The sequence below is a fragment of the Fusarium falciforme genome, chromosome 5, assembly GCF_026873545.1.
Source record: "Fusarium falciforme chromosome 5, complete sequence".
NCBI lineage: Eukaryota > Fungi > Ascomycota > Sordariomycetes > Hypocreales > Nectriaceae > Fusarium > Fusarium falciforme.
In genome coordinates this window covers 1542694-1560172 of record NC_070548.1, presented here as the reverse complement: position 1 = coordinate 1560172, position 17479 = coordinate 1542694, and the positions used below count along the sequence as shown (strand labels likewise).

Sequence of the window (17479 nt, the reverse complement as noted above, 5' to 3'; positions counted from 1 at the left end):
TGATCGTGTTGATATCCCAGTCCTTTTGCCCATGGAGGCAGCACACGAAACTGCGAATGTCCTTTGATGTGTTGCCCTTATCAGGGCCCCTCACTCCGAGCTCAGACTCTAGTGTAGCAGTATGTACATTCACTAGCTACTCTTTAGAACTCATCCTGAACTCATGCCTGACTTGGACTCGGTTATCCTTCAACACTTTGTTGCTTCCAAGACGAGTTACTCCACCCCTAATGCTGGGCTTCACTCAATTGCTACCTTTTCCGAAGCTGACTTGCGCTGAGACACGGCATATCGCTTCACATGCCACGAGTTTCTTGGCATGTGACTTGGGCATGGCTTTTAATGGGGATGTGTGAGTCACATGTCTAACATGGCCATGTCTGGGCTCTTCCTTGCAATGATGCTTCCACCCTAGAGTACCCAGCATGGTCAAGTCGGCTTGATCCCACCACCCACCAGACTTGTACACGGCAAATTATCATCAACAGATTTTCCTTCTTGTCTGAGTACACGAGATCAAGTTCTAACGAGTAAAGTGAGTCCAGGCCCAAACTACAACGTCGCTGGTAGGGCCAGTGCACGTAGAAATGGCATCAGAGCTTGAGCCAACTCAACATGTGAAAAAGAGTGCATATGAAATATCAGTCGAGATTCTATGGTCATCTATGACTATGACAGAAAAATCGAAACGCTTGAGGTAATGATTGTAACCCTGTCCCAAACCCAGACCCAAACCCAACCCAAAGGCGAGGGGCCAGCCCTCAGCGTGAATGCTAACTCCTTGAACGAACTCCCCTATTCCATGATAATGTTATTCCTATACCATATAACGAATAGTTCGTCGATGAGGCTTCTTCTTCTTTTCCTTCTCCAGCTCATCGTCAGAGCAGTCGGGATATTCGCCTCCCGCATTGACGTTTGCCGGCTGCGTGTCCTGGATCCCAGGCAGGACAGGAAGGTCAAACACCGGTCGGCTGAAGCGGTTGTAGGCAATGAAGGTGTCCGAATCGCCGGTGATAGCGTTGGCAGGCGTAGCGACCAACAGCGACTTTCGTCGGATCTCGACAGCATCTTCCTGGATCGGCTTGACACCGAGACGTTTGTAGATGAGATTGAGTGCAGGAATAGACAGGCCGTGGACAACTATTGAAAAGAACACCAGCCAGTAAATGACGGGTCCCAGAGCGTTGATAAGGTTCGTCTCTTCCTCGTCGCCTTCTCCCGCATGTGGGAACAGGTGACGAACGTGCTCCAGGTAGAAGACCGCGCCGACTCCAATGGGGCCAAAGTAGCCCATGAATAGAGCGTCTTTGTAGTTTTTGACGACCGCAGGCATAAGTTTATACAGCGCAAGGATTGCCGGAATGCGTCGGAAGAGGAGGACCATGACACCGAGCGCAATCAGTCGTGGGTAGGTCACGCCGGTACCGTCGGGGTCGTTAAAGTCCGCCCAAGGAATAACGATGCCGATGTACATGAACCCGCCAAAGTTGAGAAGCACATCCACACACGAGTTGACTTCATCGTGTCGGCGGTTGGTTTCATCGAGGAAGTCTCCGTCCCAGTTCAGGGTGTTTCCAGCAACGGTGCAAGCGATAAGATCGTTGGTTCCAATGGCACCACAGGTGCCAATGAGGAAGAGGCCAAGGGCAGTCGGGAAGAGCAAGTAAGACTCTTCATCAATCCATCCCCTATAGGCGTTTAGTTAGCTTCGGCCTTTTCCAGGGTGTCAGGGTTTCGCTATATCCTTACCTTCTGAGGGCAAACTTGACCGCTCGGCAAGATGAGTACCCCACCACAGCGCCATAGGCAATGCCCATGATGACGTAGTAAAGCCAAGTCTCCAAGAACCAGTTCTTGAAAGCTTCACCCACACCGCCACTCAGACGACCGACATCGCCGGCTCGAGCGAAAAGCATGTGCGTGACATCGGCAGTGCTCTCGCCGTGGTCAGCCTTACCGAATGCGTGGCGCATAAGGTAGGTAGCCAGCATGAGGAAAGGAAACCCAAAACCATCATTTGCTCCAGCCTCGGAAGAAATGATTTCTCGGAGGTATCGGGGGACAAACTTGTCTGCAAAGGGTCCCTTGGCAACAGCCTGTGAGAGGACTGGGTCGGTGCAGGTCACGCATGAAGCGAGCACCATTGCGGCGAGCAGGCTGACTTTAGGAACAGTGGCCAGAATGCAGCCCGTGGTGCAAAGCCACATAAGAGTCATGACAGGGATCAGACACATAGTCAACTCCTTCCAGCGGATCACGTTGTACTTTGCTGGAAGTTGATAGCCAGCAATTACAAGCTGAATTCCGATCACGACACGCATGAGACCCTGTAATGTGACTTGGTTAGTCACACAGTCCGAGCAGCCTGACAAGAGAAGCCTACCAGAGCGATGGCCTCCGACTGTCCCTCCTGCGCCGTGCCCCATCTTTCGCTGTCCAGGAACTTTGCTGATATTGGTCCCAGTATGATGCCAATGACCATGGCGGGCACTGGTAGCGACCAAGGTTAGCCACAGTCATCCAGTAGGAGGGCAGGACCAGATGTGTTGCAACTTACATGCTTCACCTAGGTACCATGCTTGCTTGATCTTTACAGATATCACACCATAAAGGACCATGAAAGCACCTGTGTCGTGTCAGCATGCCAAGGTTACACGCCAAGACTGGGCAAGACTGGGCACGAAGCTTCCAAGAAATGCACGGAAGGGATCATGACGAACCTAGAACTCCCAGCACAATGTTCAATTCGCTCAGGTTGAGGGTCGGCATTGTGGCTATCCTTGAAAAATATCGGCCAAGGAGAAAGAATAGCGAGTCACTTGAGGGTGGCTAAGGGTATGGAGACGGTGTGCTCTTAAATCTGTGTGGCTTGACAGAGCAAAGAAGCAGGCGCGGTAGGGCAAGAGCAAGAAGGTCTTGAGACGTAGTGTTGACGCAAGGATCTTCTCACAGGCAGGCCTTCCCTTCTCACGCCTGGGACATGAGTGGAGTCAATGACAATAGTCTTGGGGCTCAGCGACGATACTATGATAGTACGAGAGGGGAGAAGAGAGTAGAGTAGCAGAGGACGGTGAGTGTGGAATGAAGGCTCAAAGAGGCGTCGTGAGTCAGGGCTACTAAATATCTCTTTTTCCAAAACCCATAAATGGCTTGGGCGCTTGGGGGTTTTTGTACAGCGTGAGGGGTAAAAAGAGGATGCCGAAGTGATAGGCGGGTGAAAGGGAGAGGAGAAGAATGAAATGCTCAGTCTCAAAAGGCCGTGGGATGCGGCAGAAAGGGTCTCAAAGGCGGTGGTTCAGGGATGGAGCCTTTGGCTGCCTTGAATGGTGAGCCAAGCCCAGGTAGCGTGTTCACAGCGAGCGACCAGGGCAGGGGAGATGACGAGAGACACTCCCAAGACAGAAGATCTACATGGATGATTCAAGCAGTTGCGCAAGCCGTGGCTTTGGCGGAAACAGGAATAGCAGCGGGTGGTGAGCCGAGCCCGCCCGCGCAAGCATGTCGGCCAAGACAACAAACATATGTCCATGTGGAGAGACTGCACATCTGTAAGCCCCGTAGAGGAATATGCACACCACGCTGGCATCAAACTGGAGGTCCTCGGCGACAAAGACAGCCCAAGGAGGAAGCTGCTGTCTTTCTCGACACCTCGTAGAAGGTACTGGCAATTCGGACACTTGCTCCCGGCTCCTACTCACCCGAATCCTTTCTCCATTCACGCGAGACTCTTCCCGGTTTCAAAGAAGGCTTTGTTACCTCCAACGGGATGAAGAAGCCCGAGTCTTTCCATAGCCCCTTGCAGTATCACCGCGGTTCGTGAAGCTCACAACGTAGGAGATTGAAGAGAAACCAGCCAAGTAAGGAACACAGAGTGATCGTCAGGAGACAGAATGAAGCGTACAGACGACGGGTTACCCGGGGGAAAAGACCACAGGTCGCCAGCCTTTCGCAATCTCTGCCCGTCCGTATAGCCCACTGATTTTCCAACGCCCAAGAGAAGCCAAGTGACCAAGACTTCTTGGCCAGTTACAGCAACTCTGGGCCGTGGAACCGCCATATCCAATAACCACAGTGGCATGACGGCCAAGTCGCCGCCAGGAAATGGCATTAGGGGCGGAATTTCTTGGCTGGAGGTTGAGGAAGCGTAGTGCTTGGCGCTTGGCGCTTGGCGCTACTTGGCGTCTACGCGGTTGTCTTATTATGCTTAAATTTACAGGTGCTTCAGGCGTGGGGTGGCGCTATTCGTCAGCCAGCCAAGATGCTCGGCCTCTGGGCATGTGGATCCGTCGTGCGGCCAAGAGGTCCTCCCAAGAAGCCCAAGACTCGTCGAGTGACCTGTTGTAGCGCCGTATCCTGCCAGCTTACGGGCTTTCAGGGCGTACCGGACTTGGCGCCAGGAAAGACCGAGAAATGCCCAGACACAAGAATGTACGTACTCGATGCCAGCCCCGTCTTTGCCCTCTCAGCCAAGGTTGAAAGAGTGTCAAGTTCCCGCCACCACTTGTCGCGTATTCGAGGCTGTTGCAGCAGCGTGTCGTCGGATATGATATCGCCGGCAAGCGCTGAGAATCTGTTGTGGCTCAGGGCCAACACGGCAGGCGCAAGTGCTTCATTCCCCAGGATAGACCCCGTTCACGTCATTTGCCGCCGCCCCGGACTTCGGTAGGTCTCGACAGCGACGTCACAGCTGGCAGGTCAAAGCCAGTCGGGTGATGCGCTATTTTCCACCTTGTCAACAGAGCTTATCAGAAGACTCAGTCAGAAAAGCCTCATACAAGACCTAATATTGAGCCCATGCGCCGTTTTGACCCTGCCTCGCCGACAGAAGAACTGTGCGCTGTAGCCGCGGATTCCCCGGGACGGTGCCCCGGCCTTGTATTACCGAGACCATCAAGTACCGATTCCTCTTTCGGTCAGCAAAAGCCAGGCACGGACGGCTTCGCCGTGGGTTTCTTTGCCACAAAATCGTGTGACCGATGCTCGTTTCAAAACAGGTGGTTACCCCATGTCATAGTCACACCACGAAGTTTATCCAACGTCGCTAGGCTATTCAGGCTTATTGCGGGGAGTGCATCCGTGCTGTAGGAGCCTCCGCTTTTGAATCTTGTCTTGAAGATACTCTAGGAAAGCAACATGTCTAGTCAGCGAATGTTTTGTATTGAACACCAGAGCCTCCTTTCTCTCCCTCCCCCTCCATCTAAACGCCAGGTATGAGAACTGCCCTTCCCGATATAGGATATGGAGAAATGTAAAACGCAGAAAAAGTCATCAACTCGGCATGCCAAGTGCTCTAGATAATGATCAACTGCGGTATTGGTTAGCAGAGATGCCTAGGTCATCAATCAGACTCGCATACCTCTATAAGCTTTTCGGTTAAGTCAAGATAATCACGATTGATCTCTTCCATTGACCCAAGCGAACAAGATCGCCACAAGCCGCCAAAGCCCATTTTATCCAATGTCTCGGTCAGAACTGACATTGTGCGAGAGGCCCGTGAGAACTTTGGGTTGGACGAGAGGGTCCGTAGCAAAGTGTGCGCATTTCCAAGGGTTGTTGAGTTCTGGCTATGCAGCAAAGTGTCGTCTAGCAAGGACCTTATAGCTCCGCACCTATTCGTTGCTTTAGCATCATGTTTCAGAAAACATGCATCTGGGAGTAACTTACAGGTTCACAATCACACCAGGCCGGGCAGTGGCCAGCTCATTGAGCCAACTGAGACTTCTTGACTGAACAGTGTCCTCCAGGTACTGAAAGTCGACAAGCTCGATGGCTGTGATGAGCAACAGCTTGTCGTCAGGCATGGTGCCAATATCATGCAGGCCGCGCGAGCCCACTGTTCGGCCAATCTCGTCAGCATTGATACCGGCAGCCCACATGCTATCCTTCAGTTCCTCATGTCCCACGGCACGCGCCAACAAGAGGTTGAGGTATGGAGATTCCTGCGCAAGTTCTGCAGCATCTTCCTCGTCATCGTCTCCTGCAGACGTCATCTCCAAGAAGGATGAAAGAACGCGCATCGTTGTTTGACGCGTCATCGTATCAGTGAGGCCCCTCGCCAGGCAAGCACAAACAGCAAAGTGGAAGTTCTCCAAGTCGAAGTGAATGCCATACACCTCTTCAAGTGGCAAGGCCGCTTCATCAAGCGGATTTCGTCCTTGCAGTAGGAGGGGCGCCATGTTGCTGCCACGAAAATCTTCTCCAGTGCTAATGTTCGCGAGGACCGCCTCAAGGAACTGGGCAGTACAGTTGAACAGGGTTGCAGGCACAAGCCGCACGAGTGACATGGCCAACCAAAAGAGTTGCAGGCCGTAGCGTGAAGCAGATGGAAGCTTCGCCATCATTTTCGACAAGGAGGTCACAATGGAGACCAGCATTTCGCTGTTGTGGTCCTCGCCAAACCGGCTGATGCTGTTGCGCAGAGCCACAAGAACTTGGTAAAGTAGATCATCGTCCACCTCTTCTCGAGCCAAGCAACCCATCACAGCAAAGGCCCGAGGCTGGATGGCAGGATTGTTCTGGAATGCCGTACTTGCCACAAGACTCATCCACCTTGACCGCCAAGTATTTGCCAAGTCCACAGTGGGTGCAGCGACAGAGCAGATTTCAAACAGGGCTGACGCAAGGTTCTCGGTTGCTGAAAGTGCCGGGCCGGCTTCCTGGGATGTGGAAACCGACGCACCATCGCGGGGCCAAGCCGGAGGGGCTGTGAAGATGTCACTGCGAGGGTCGCAGAGGAAATCCAGGCATGCCCGAAGCTTGCTGGCCTTGGGGTCTTCCAAGTTGAACGATGTGCACACCGCATGAACCGAGTTCACCAACAATCGATAAACAAGGAGTCGAATGTCTTGGGTACCAGTGTTGGCGAGCATCGTCACAATGTGGAAAATTTCCGGCAGGAAGAGCTGGGACTGCACACCATTGTCGAATGACAGGGCCAAGCAAAACCGCAGCAGGATGCAGATCTCGGCCCAGACTGCGTTGTCCGGGAGATACTTCGTCGGCCGCAGCGACGATCGATTCAGCGCTTTGCGAAGTCTTGAAAGAATCTTGCCACGCAATGTCACCGTGCCGATACCAACCACGATAGAAGAGATAATTTCCAAGGGGTCGTCATGCGAGCCATAGCTCATAGCGGTCTTCAAGAGTTCATCGAGGAATATCTCGAGTAAGATCTCATCTTGAGTAATCCTTGGCCACACTGACTGCTCGAGTGCGTAGATGAGAGCATGATCTTGGACAGTGACGTCGATCAGTTTGCGGAACAGAATGGCGACCTTCTCCCTTCCCTTATCCCCATCTAACTCATTGGCCAGTATGTTTGTCCGTAGGCCGGGCAGCCAAGGGGCCATGTAAGCAAGGCTCAAGGGTTTTTGCTCATCAGGGAAACTCTCCCAGCCCACGAAAAATTCAGTCAAGAAATCTGACGTTAGTTGGGGTTCAGTCAGTGCTAATTCCTTGCTGATATCTACAACAAAGCGAGTCGGGTCAAGGGGAACAGAAACATCTAAACAGCCATGGTGAGAATCTGTATCCAAAAGATCGATGAGGGCAGGGGCTAACCTTTGGTGCAAACTATCCTGGAAGAAGAGCTGAACTTGAAGGCCCTGCAGAGCGCCCCAAGCAAGTTGTATGATGACAACCTCAAGATGTGATCGTGGCTTGACAAATTAGCAAGCGAGAGATTCAGGAGTGTTCCTGGTACGTCCTGTGGTCGGATAAGACGTTCAACCGACTTGTGTGTCCTGTTGTCTTTTCCATACTTCGCCTTGGCGCCCCGGATAGTCTGCAGAACATCCGCCTTTTTAGGGCTCGTGAAGTACATCACGATCTTTCCGTTGTCTGCTCGCAGTCCGAACGCAGAGTCGTCTTCAGTCTGGATTGATGTCGGGGCCTCGTCAACCTCACCAAGGCGGAAAATATCATTCACAGTGGTACCTAAGCGGAACCCAGCAAAGATCTCTTGCTTCTTGGTCGTTGTCACTTGCACAAATTGACTTCCGACCTTGATGATAACTTCGATCTTGCCCTTTGACTTGGACAGGCGAGTGATGGGTTGAAAGACGTATCGCGTATCCGTAACAACGCTTATCGTCTCTTTCGGTAGGTGGAGCTGGCTGAGGTGGAAGTGTGCTTGCAGGTCTTGGAGACTGCCAATCAAGTGATATTCGACGTTCTTCGGATTGAAAACACCATTCTCGTTTTTGGTGCACACTCTCAGCAGCCGCCGGAAGCACCTTTTGAATGCACTATTCATGTTGTAGACGTAAATTCGGGTCAAGTTCTGCGAAAGCTCCGTAGGCGTGAGAAGCTCCAGTTTCTTGAACAAGTCATCTTGGGGCTCGTTTCGGCCATTATAACATGTTGCGTCAATGAGAAGGCCGAATGGGCGATGCCATAACCTACTGGCGATCTTGAGGTAACAGTAAAGCAGGGTGTCATAGTCGATACTCTCGGTTTCGATGTGACGAAGGATGATGCAGATGATGGACAAACCGTCTTTGCTCTCACCTCCATCATACACAGCCCGGGCCGTGAGGAAGGACTCAGTACTTCGAAAGGCGTTTCGAAGCATGAAGTTCTGAAACCGTGAGTACAGCGGCGGGCTGTTCGAGGAAACTTGGGGTCTGTTCCACGAAACAGCCAGAGGTGGTGGTCCAAGATTTGCAATGAGATTTCTCAGCGGCTCCAAGACTGGGGAGCGGCCCCGAGCAACATCTCCAGATGCCCTCACGAACTCCTTCCGTTCCCGCGCAAGAAGTGTCTGCCGAACATGATCCCAGTGGTCGTAGAGGAACCGATGAAGGGCCACACAGGATCCGAAATCAAAGGACTCTGTGCTGCCTTGGACCTCCAATTGGTGAGGAGGCACCGAGATTTCCCGGAGAAAGGTCGTGACGTGGTAGATGTTTTGAGTCAAAAAGTCGTTAAGGGGAAACATATATGGCTCTTTGGCTCCAAAGAGAACATTGTTGGCGAGGTTTTGAATAACCTTGGCAATAAGGAGCAGTCCACGTCGCATCTCCTTTGAAGGTGCAGTGGATACAAGGCCCTCGGCCTCCGGGGCAACGATGGCAGGGCAAAAGAAACGGAGAAAGATGAAAGCACCAACAGCAGTATACTTGGCGTCAGGGAACCTTGGAACAACAGCGTTGGATATCTAAAATGGTCAGGAATGACTTTTCAGGGGGCTTAGATAGAACCTACAATATGGCAAATCTTTCGGAATGCTGGTGGGATGTTTGACGATGAAGCACAGATGTCATCGATGAAGACCTTGGCTACAATTCGCAGCTGCAAGGCGTTCTTCTGCAGTTCGTCTGTTGTGCTCACTCTTGCAGGGTCTAGTTCCAGATCAAGGTCCTTTGAGGTGAGCATGAGACGCTCCAAAACCTTTTGGAGGGTGGCTCGAATGTAGGAAGCTCCTTTCCATTTGGCGTAAACAGAGAGCATTTTAGTTGCTACACAACCTCGTCGCAGGATTTCGGCCTCATTTTCTATAACAGTTATCAGTCACCCGAACTGAAGCTTTTATTCGGGAATTGGCAAGTATCTCATACCAGTGTCCTCAATTTCTTGCTTGATGAGGGCCTCAAGCAACTCAAAGATAAGTCCACGTTGCTCGAACACGGTCAGCAAGCAGATTGAGAGCTCATCGACATCAGTGCTCGGGCAAGCGACGGCCATAGAGATAGCAAGTGACATATCACTTGTCAACAACTGTCTTAATTAGCAACAGAGTGAAGGATCGGGAACACTAAAGGTCGCCCTACCTCGAGAAGCTCTTCATACTTTTCGCTCACTGCAGAGTCCGTTAGGTTGCTAAATTCAGTGCCCTGAATAAGAATGTTGTAGAGAACTTTCACGAATGCTGTGCGGATCTCAACATTGTCGTGATAGCCAATGTTCAGGGAATGCTTCAGTCCGACATCGATGTTGGCACTGAGCAGATTCGAAAGAATTGTGATAGCCAACTCGGAGTTGGATGCGGCCTCTTCGCGGACCGCGACGCTCATACCAGTGTCGGATCTGGTGAGTTCGGATGGCTCGTGATTCAACAAGGAAAGGAAGCGATTGAAATATGTGTGGAACATCTGGGACTTCATCTCACTCATCCCGGCATCAGTATGGCTGTCAGATGGCTGCAATGGCAGTCGGAACGTCAAGTCGGCCAGCGACTTGAGGCATGCCTTGTCTAGGTCCTTCTGAACCCGGGCCATGTCATCTTGTCTGGAACCAGGCCCATGCTGTGGCGAGCGAGGGCGCGCTATCCAACCAAAGATGTATTCGAGTAGCTGGTTTCGTATCCGAACGTCATCTCGCAGATTCAGGTGTTCCTTTCGTTTGGTGACAACCTCGCACAAGTGACAGACGCGGATCTTGACCCTCAGGGTGTTTGGCGTATCAGAAACGCCATCCAGAAACTTTGCAAAGTTCAGCGTGAGGGCGCCCAGGTGAACTGAGGAAGCGGCACCCAAGTCCGAGGGACTCTCAAGTCGCTCCACCAAAGCCCGTAACAGAGATGCAGCTTGCTCAGCAAACACTACCTCACTGTCTTGAGCTTTGTCGACGGGAGCGAGAGCGCCAGTGAATAGGACCTCCAGCTCTGACTCCAAGGCTCTGAACAGAGGATGGTAGAGGGCGGGGGATACCTCGCTTGCGAGCACGTCACGCATTGCCTCGCGCACTCTCACATTGGCACAAGCCAAGAGTTGGATACTCAACCTCAGGTATCGTGTGAGAAGAGGCTCTTCGTAGTGCTCTGAGGACACACGATCAATCCACCTTAGACCGCCAAGAGCAGGTTCTTCCAGGATGATGGCTTGGTCAGCTGTGCAGATACCACCAAGAGATGCCAGGAAACCTGAGTAGTTGCGCCACTCGGCCAGAGCCTTTTCGTCCACGGCCTCTATGGCTGATGTCGACACATCCTTCGCGAGGTGAATCCAACGGTCAAAGGCGGTCTCCCAGGCATTCAGAATTCCAGTTGTCGGAAACACCATGCGACGTAACAAGCCCCGAACTCTCTTTTGAAATGCAACAAGTCCAGTGAACCGGAATGCGCGTGACGAGATCTCGCTAAAGACCTCGCCATTTCGCAGGACGGAGGCAGAGGATTTGGCCGATGCTGCATGCTTATCGACGATTGTGCACTCTTGAAGGAACAACCCTATACAGGAGGTGACGAGTTGGCAAGTCGTGATACTGGCGGAGCAGAGGGAAATGAGGAGGGTGGTCTCGAGCTTTGACGAGGCGCTGACAACATCCGACGCGTCTGCGGGAACCTCAGCCAATTCCTACTTCATGTCAGCGCTGATTTGTGACGGCAAAGCAGTCGATAGCATTGCGATGCGACGTACCGGAATGTGCTTGAGCAGGAGAAGGCGTGCTTCCAGATATTCTTGAAGCTCGAGCAGGCCCTGCTCATCCTTCTGGAACGTGATTGACTCGCACAAATTGAGCAAAACCTTGGAGCTGCATGTCTTGTCAATGATGGGGTAGAGAAAACAAATCGCGCAACTAACCTTCGACTCCAAAGTTCGCCTCGGAGCTCTTTTGTTCCAAAGTGGCGACCGGTGTCGAACTTGCGATACGCCTCCAGATGACCCTTGAAGAGTCGATCTGCGACACCGGTCGCAAGCCGCCGCACAGATGGCTCCTCGGACAAGACGCAAAGCAGGAATGATTTGAAGAAACCACTGTCGGATCCATCCGCAGATAGGTCATCCAGTAGGCGAGCGGGAGATGCATCCAGGAACTGGAGGATGCTGCACACCATCTCAATCCCTTCGCCGCTCCTCTGGCTCGATATGCTGGTCGCCTTGGCGTTTTCAGCCTATTTCATCAGCTCCAATCCCCGCCACACGGGTCGACTGCATCTCACCTCAAGCTGTGTTCTCATAAAGGGAACTGCCGTGTCAAATAACTCGTGGTACCTCAGAGCGTACGGTTGTTGCGCAAAATACGAGCAGCCTTGGACCGCTGCGAGCTTGAAGCTGTTGGGCGCATTGGGTGCTATACAGGATTCGACAAAACCACTAACACTAGTATCAAGATTAAGGTGAGTCAGACTCACAAAGGCCGCCGTCATCATGTCTTGTTCAAAGAGCGCAGAGTCAACGGGCGATGCGAGGCGGCGAAATACAGCGTCTCGAACTTCATCCTGAACATCCAGAGCATAGCTCACGAGGGCCGAGTCGGTCTCAACGTCAAAGTGCCGAGCAGCGCGGAGCAAGGACACGAGACAGTAACCCGCCTGCTCATTGCGATTTCTCAACGCCTTCCGTAGTCCATCGAGGAACGATACCTTCTTCACCATGCTGCTGCTCTTTGCTTCCCGCAGATTGCTCGCAACCTCGAAGACGTCCGGCAAGAGGAACAGCAGCGACGTCTGCAGTGGGTAAAAGAAGCCCTTGCGTCTACCATTCTCAGTCGCGGCTTGCGCCATGTCGAAAAGAGTGTCGGCGCCGCCATCGAGGCGCTTGTGAAGCTGGTGCAGCTGAACGAACTCGCGCGGGAATCGGTCCAGCCATCTCATAACCAGAAGAGGAGTGACTACTGCGATGGTATTTTGGTAGGGCTTTCGGAAATGGAGGAAACTAGAACAGAGTTCCTGTATGATTAGACCAAGCTTGCTACCATCAACCCAGAAGAAAGAGAGCAGTCGCAGAACTACAAGAGCTGCCCTCTCGGCATCCTGGAAGGATCCTGCGGTAGTGGTGCCCGGCTGAGAAACGGCAGTAGTTCGAATGGTGTAAATAACACTTCTGAAGTACTCAAAGGCAGCAGTCCAGCTGGAGGCCGTGACGTATTCGGTTACCGTCTTGACGTGGGCATCCATCTCGGCCAGATGGGCCCCGAACTTCTCGTCACTTGGGGGGGCAATACTCTCGACATCGGACAGGATAGAGGAGCTTTCGGGGCGAGGAATCGCGACATTTTGTATCGAAACTCGGTCCAATAGGGTCTGCGCGGGGAGGACGTAGTTCTCGGGGATGGGTTCGAGGAGATGCTTGAACGCGTCCAGCAGGCGGCTCACGATGACCTTGTCCAGAGGGGGCGGAGTCGGGCTCGCGTTGGAATCTGTATCTTGGACCAGCGAGGCCCAATGCGCGGAGCAGCAATCCGCGATCACGGCGACAATGTAAAGCTCGGAGGCCAGGACATGGCTAGGGTGCTCAGCGACACCACTGTATGGGCGCGCAAGGTCTTCGAGGAGGGCTAGGAGAGCTTCGACGACGATGGATATAGACGTGTTTCCGAGCTCGACCAAGGTGGCTCTCGTAACGTGAACGATGTCGTCTTGTTGCAGGCTCTGGCCGCTGGTGCCAGCTCGATGGGGGAGCTGTTGGGTGCCCAATGTCAGTCTACCTATGCTCAAGGGATCCAGTACAGCTAGCCAGCGGATGGCAGCGCTCAGCTTACTCTAGTAGCGAGCCTGTCGACCAGACAGCCGACCAGGCTTGCGTCGCCGTTCATGGTCGCAACAGCATGGAGCGCACGTTGAAGGAGGGATCAAGTTGGGAGTGGGAGTCGGACGTCCATTCATTGCGAGCCAGCCAGGGTCGCTGGTGTTGTCCCAAACCCCGCGAACGGTCCCCACAGGGTCGCACGCGTGGGGGAGCTCACCTCCTTGATAATTGCCCAGAGACCAATGCCAGAATTGGAGAAACGGGAGTAAATCTTCATTTGTTGCCTCTTCGCAGCTTAACCAGTAGACTTCATCATTGACTAGGGGGTAGCCTACGCGAGCAAAGGAAGCAGGAGACATCTTGCAGAAACACACAGACATTTGTACACATTCCAGACACCACGCCACTTTTCCCAGCTCGACAAAGGCTTGCAAAATCCATCCATTACGTAGTAGGTAGCTGTCGCTTCGGTGGTCCTTAAGAGTAGCCGACATGTGAATCAGCAAGCTCGTCAGTTCAACGAAGGAGCGTTACCATCGCAACTATTGCTTAGAGATACGGACTTGATCAAGATACCCGGTGATTCCCATTTTGCTTGTTTCCGCCTGTGCTTTTAGATTCCCCCACTACCTATAAGACCGTCCATCCCTATAACCTCCGGAACCCCTACCTCTGCCATAAGACTGGCCACCATGTCCACCATGTCCACCCTGGCCACCATACCCTTGATACCCGGGAGGTGTTTGGATGGGTGGAGGACCTCTAGGCTGATTGTAGCCTGAATAACCACCACCACGGTAGTTGTCGTGGGGCCGATTGTTGTAGTAATTTGGCGGAGGAGGTGGCGGCGGGACTCCAATGCCGAATCCGGGCGCCCCCGGTGGTGGAGGCATCGGCGGAGGCCCGCGTGATTGATAGTGCCCATCCGATCTGCCATATCCGTTTTGCGGTCGTCCATACTGGTTTCCTCGCGACATTCCAGGCCCATTGTAACCACCTCGATCATAGCCTCCTCGCCCATAGCCGCCCCGGCCCCCCCTGCTGGCCTTGCTTCGAATGATCTCAACGTCGCTAGGCGTGAGTGCAGGCTTAGGCATCTTGACCCCACGCAAAAGCATCGACTTGTGGGTGTGGGATGTCTGTGGGAAGTCGTAATAGACCCTGGATGATTGTTAGCCAAATATATTCAACGGAACCTAGTGAGGAGGGGAACTCACGTCACAGAACGGTCGTAGTCAAGGTCCGGCATTGCTTTCCGCTCGAGGGGATACTTAAGCTCGCCGTGAGGAACATAGCCATCTTTCTTCTCGACCTTGCCAGATAGCCCATCACTCTTCTTAGGGTCCAACTTGAACTTGGAGTCTCCCTGACGTTTCGAGTAGAACTTGGTCAACACCTCATCATACAGGCTCTCATGGCCTTCGGAGAAAATGAGCACATCTCGGCCCATTTCGTTCCTGGCCGAATCCTCAGGACTCAGCTCCGGATACTTGCCCTGCACCGCTGCCAGAAGTCGGGGCATCTCAATGAAAGGAAGCAGGGCAATTCCTTGCCAAGCCATCTTCTTTCCGTTGAGATCAACCTTGAAATCTTCAGGGTAAAAGTCAATGATGGGGCTCTCTGGGTTGAGCATGAGATCGTGGAACACCTCAGGCAATGCATGACGGGACGCAGCAGGCAAGACGCTCATCAGCTGTTCGAAGGGCTTCGATGTCCTGCCCTTTTCGAAGTTGATGTTCATCTTGGCCAAGTCCTTGAAGTCAGCTGCGAACGGGGCATAGTGATAGGGGTAGTACCATTCCCAGGAAGGACATCCCTGGAAATAGTACAGCAAAACCCAAGCGAGTCCCTCCACATAGGCCCGCGCGACCGAATGACGGAACTCAATGTCTTTAGGGTCCTTGTGGAACTTCTTCTCGTAGTAGCGGTCGGCATAGCCATCTTCCCAAAGGCGAACTTCATCAACTGGGCCTTCTTCGGTAGCTGGTGCTGGCGTCGTGGTCCCCGGGGTTCCGGTAGTCGAGCTGCCGTCCTCTTCAAGTTCAGAAGCTTTCCGCTTTCCAAGCGCCGACGGGGACTCCTGAGTAGCGTCCTCCGGCTTTGCAGTAGACAGTGACTTCTGCAACTGCAGCTGGGCTTTGAGAACACTGGCAGCGCTCTTGTTCGCCACATTCGCGTCCGGGGCGGTGCTTCGGTTGACAATCATGTCATGGGTCAAGGGCTTCTCGGGTTTCGGGTAGGACGCGATGGGGTGCAGCGCCATACCTTGAGATGGGTTCATGTGGCCGTTGATTCGAGGAGTCGACTGTCCACTCTGACGCCCACCTCGACCATTGTTCTCGTTCTGGAGTCTCCGTCTCTTGTTGTTGGCTTCTCGCCGATCCTCCTGCTCCTTTCTTCGCTTGAAGATGCCATCTTCTAACTTCGCAAGCCCGTCCAAAATAACCTGCGCTCTTTCCAAGTCAATATGTCCATCCTTCGTGACATAACCGCCCATGACAGGCAGGTTGTCCTTCCAGAGCTTTGTCAGCGTGTCGATGCCATGCTCTCGGATCTCCAAGGCCGGAAGATGAGGCAAAAAGTCGTTACCGACGAAACAACACATGAAGATCCAGTCATCAATGGCACGCTCCAAGTCAAACCGGAAGGGCAAATTCGATACACTCAGCTCGACCTCCAAATACTCCCGTAGCACGGAAACGTGAAGCCAGATGAAGGGCTTCAGGGTGACACCCTTGTCCTTCTCGTCGTGTTCACCGTCCTTCTTCTTCTCCTCGCCGCGACAGTTCTGAGCATCGTGTCCCTTTTGTCCACACAACTTGCAGAGACGGGCCTTCTGCTCCTGAAAGAAAACATCTTCACGTAGAACTCGGAAATGGGGTTCATGAGTGGCGAGGCCCAGCATGATAAGATCTGCGTCAAGACCGTAGATGACATGGCGAGTGTTTGGGTCGTGGTCAGGAGAGGCGCGTTGAGATCGGACGAAGGACATAATCTTGTGCTCTCCTTCTCCAGGAACAGTGGCATCAGAAATGATGACTTTAAGCTTAGCCCAGCCAGGATCCGTATTAAGCTTGTATTGGCACCAGTATCTCAAGCTGAGCGCGAGGATGTCCATGAACGGAGTTCCAGGCGTGATGGAGTTCGAGTCGAATGCTTTCTTGGTCACACTCTCCAAGCTCTCGGCCGATAGGCTACCCCCATTCTGCTGCTTCAAGAGCTTGATGAGCTCTTGTTTGTCCTCCTCCTTTTCCTTGGCGTCCTGGGCAGAGCGGAAACGTCTGGATCGCTGTTGGTTCATCTTGGCTCGGGGCGCAACACCATCTGCGGAGGATTACATGTTAGTATTCGGACCTGAAATGTCACGTAGCACACTCAAAAGTCAATGGGAAAAAGAACGTACCAACGGCAATCATCAGGATCTTTCGCGGTCGCACCATGTTGACAACGCGATCAGTGTACCGGAATACCTCGAGCATCATCTCCTCCTCATCCTTGGGGGCGGGTCTGTCCTCGGGATGAGAGCAAGGATGAACGATACCGTTCATGTCGAGGTAAAGGTTATCAAGCTCTTCGCCATTTGGGTTTGGTCGAGTTGTATCGACGGGAATCGTAGATCCATCTTCGAGCGTGATGGGCTGATCCTCAATGACTGGCGAGATGATCTTGGGGTACTTGTTGGAAAGCCATCGGAAAGCCGCCGGAATACCCATCTTGCCGGTTGCGCGTTTGTTGTCTGGCTGAAAGCCAGTCGTAGGCTACTCGCGCGAATCGAGGGACGGACAAGAAGGCAGGCGCAAAAGCCTGCAGGTAAAGGAAGTGATACGGTTTATCGAATCGGTCGCATGGGCGTTCTCGGAACGAAGGCGGCGCGATCAAGGGAGATGAAAGCGATTGCAGTGAATCGCGTTTCTAACGACAAAGGTTATGCAGGAGAGAGAATGTGATGCTGCCTGTCGCGAAGATCCTTTGAGAATCAGCCCCTTCAGACCCTGCCCAAGCTTATCGCAGGGCTTATCGCCTTGGTGTGGCGCAGGGGTGGGTCCTGCGGCTCCAACTGTTATGCA

The 17479-nt window shown here is 53.0% G+C and overlaps 3 protein-coding genes across 3 annotated transcripts; all 3 read right to left on the bottom strand.

Moving 5' to 3' along the window:
• Positions 1 to 817: 817 nt before the first annotated feature.
• NCS54_00672900 (Na-H-Exchanger domain-containing protein) lies at positions 818 to 2772 on the bottom strand (the record flags this gene model as incomplete). The annotated part of the gene is made up of 5 exons (XM_053152176.1): positions 818 to 1691; positions 1753 to 2330; positions 2387 to 2493; positions 2561 to 2629; positions 2724 to 2772. 5 exons carry the CDS (start codon positions 2770 to 2772, stop codon positions 818 to 820), a joined length of 1677 nt encoding a protein of 558 aa, XP_053008151.1.
• A 2521-nt stretch (positions 2773 to 5293) lies between these two features.
• On the bottom strand, positions 5294 to 13479 carry NCS54_00672800 (Ras-GAP domain-containing protein; the record flags this gene model as incomplete). The annotated part of the gene is made up of 11 exons (XM_053152175.1): positions 5294 to 5308; positions 5360 to 5612; positions 5668 to 7661; positions 7706 to 9160; positions 9208 to 9497; positions 9561 to 9720; positions 9774 to 11297; positions 11361 to 11475; positions 11526 to 11836; positions 11885 to 13345; positions 13426 to 13479. The coding sequence occupies 11 exons, from the start codon at positions 13477 to 13479 to the stop codon at positions 5294 to 5296; spliced, it is 7632 nt and encodes a 2543-aa protein (XP_053008150.1).
• Positions 13480 to 14038: 559 nt separating this feature from the next.
• On the bottom strand, positions 14039 to 17125 carry NCS54_00672700 (5'-3' exoribonuclease; the record flags this gene model as incomplete). Its single annotated transcript, XM_053152174.1, has 3 exons — positions 14039 to 14573; positions 14630 to 16736; positions 16816 to 17125. 3 exons carry the CDS (start codon positions 17123 to 17125, stop codon positions 14039 to 14041), a joined length of 2952 nt encoding a protein of 983 aa, XP_053008149.1.
• Between the last annotated feature and the right edge of the window lie 354 nt (positions 17126 to 17479).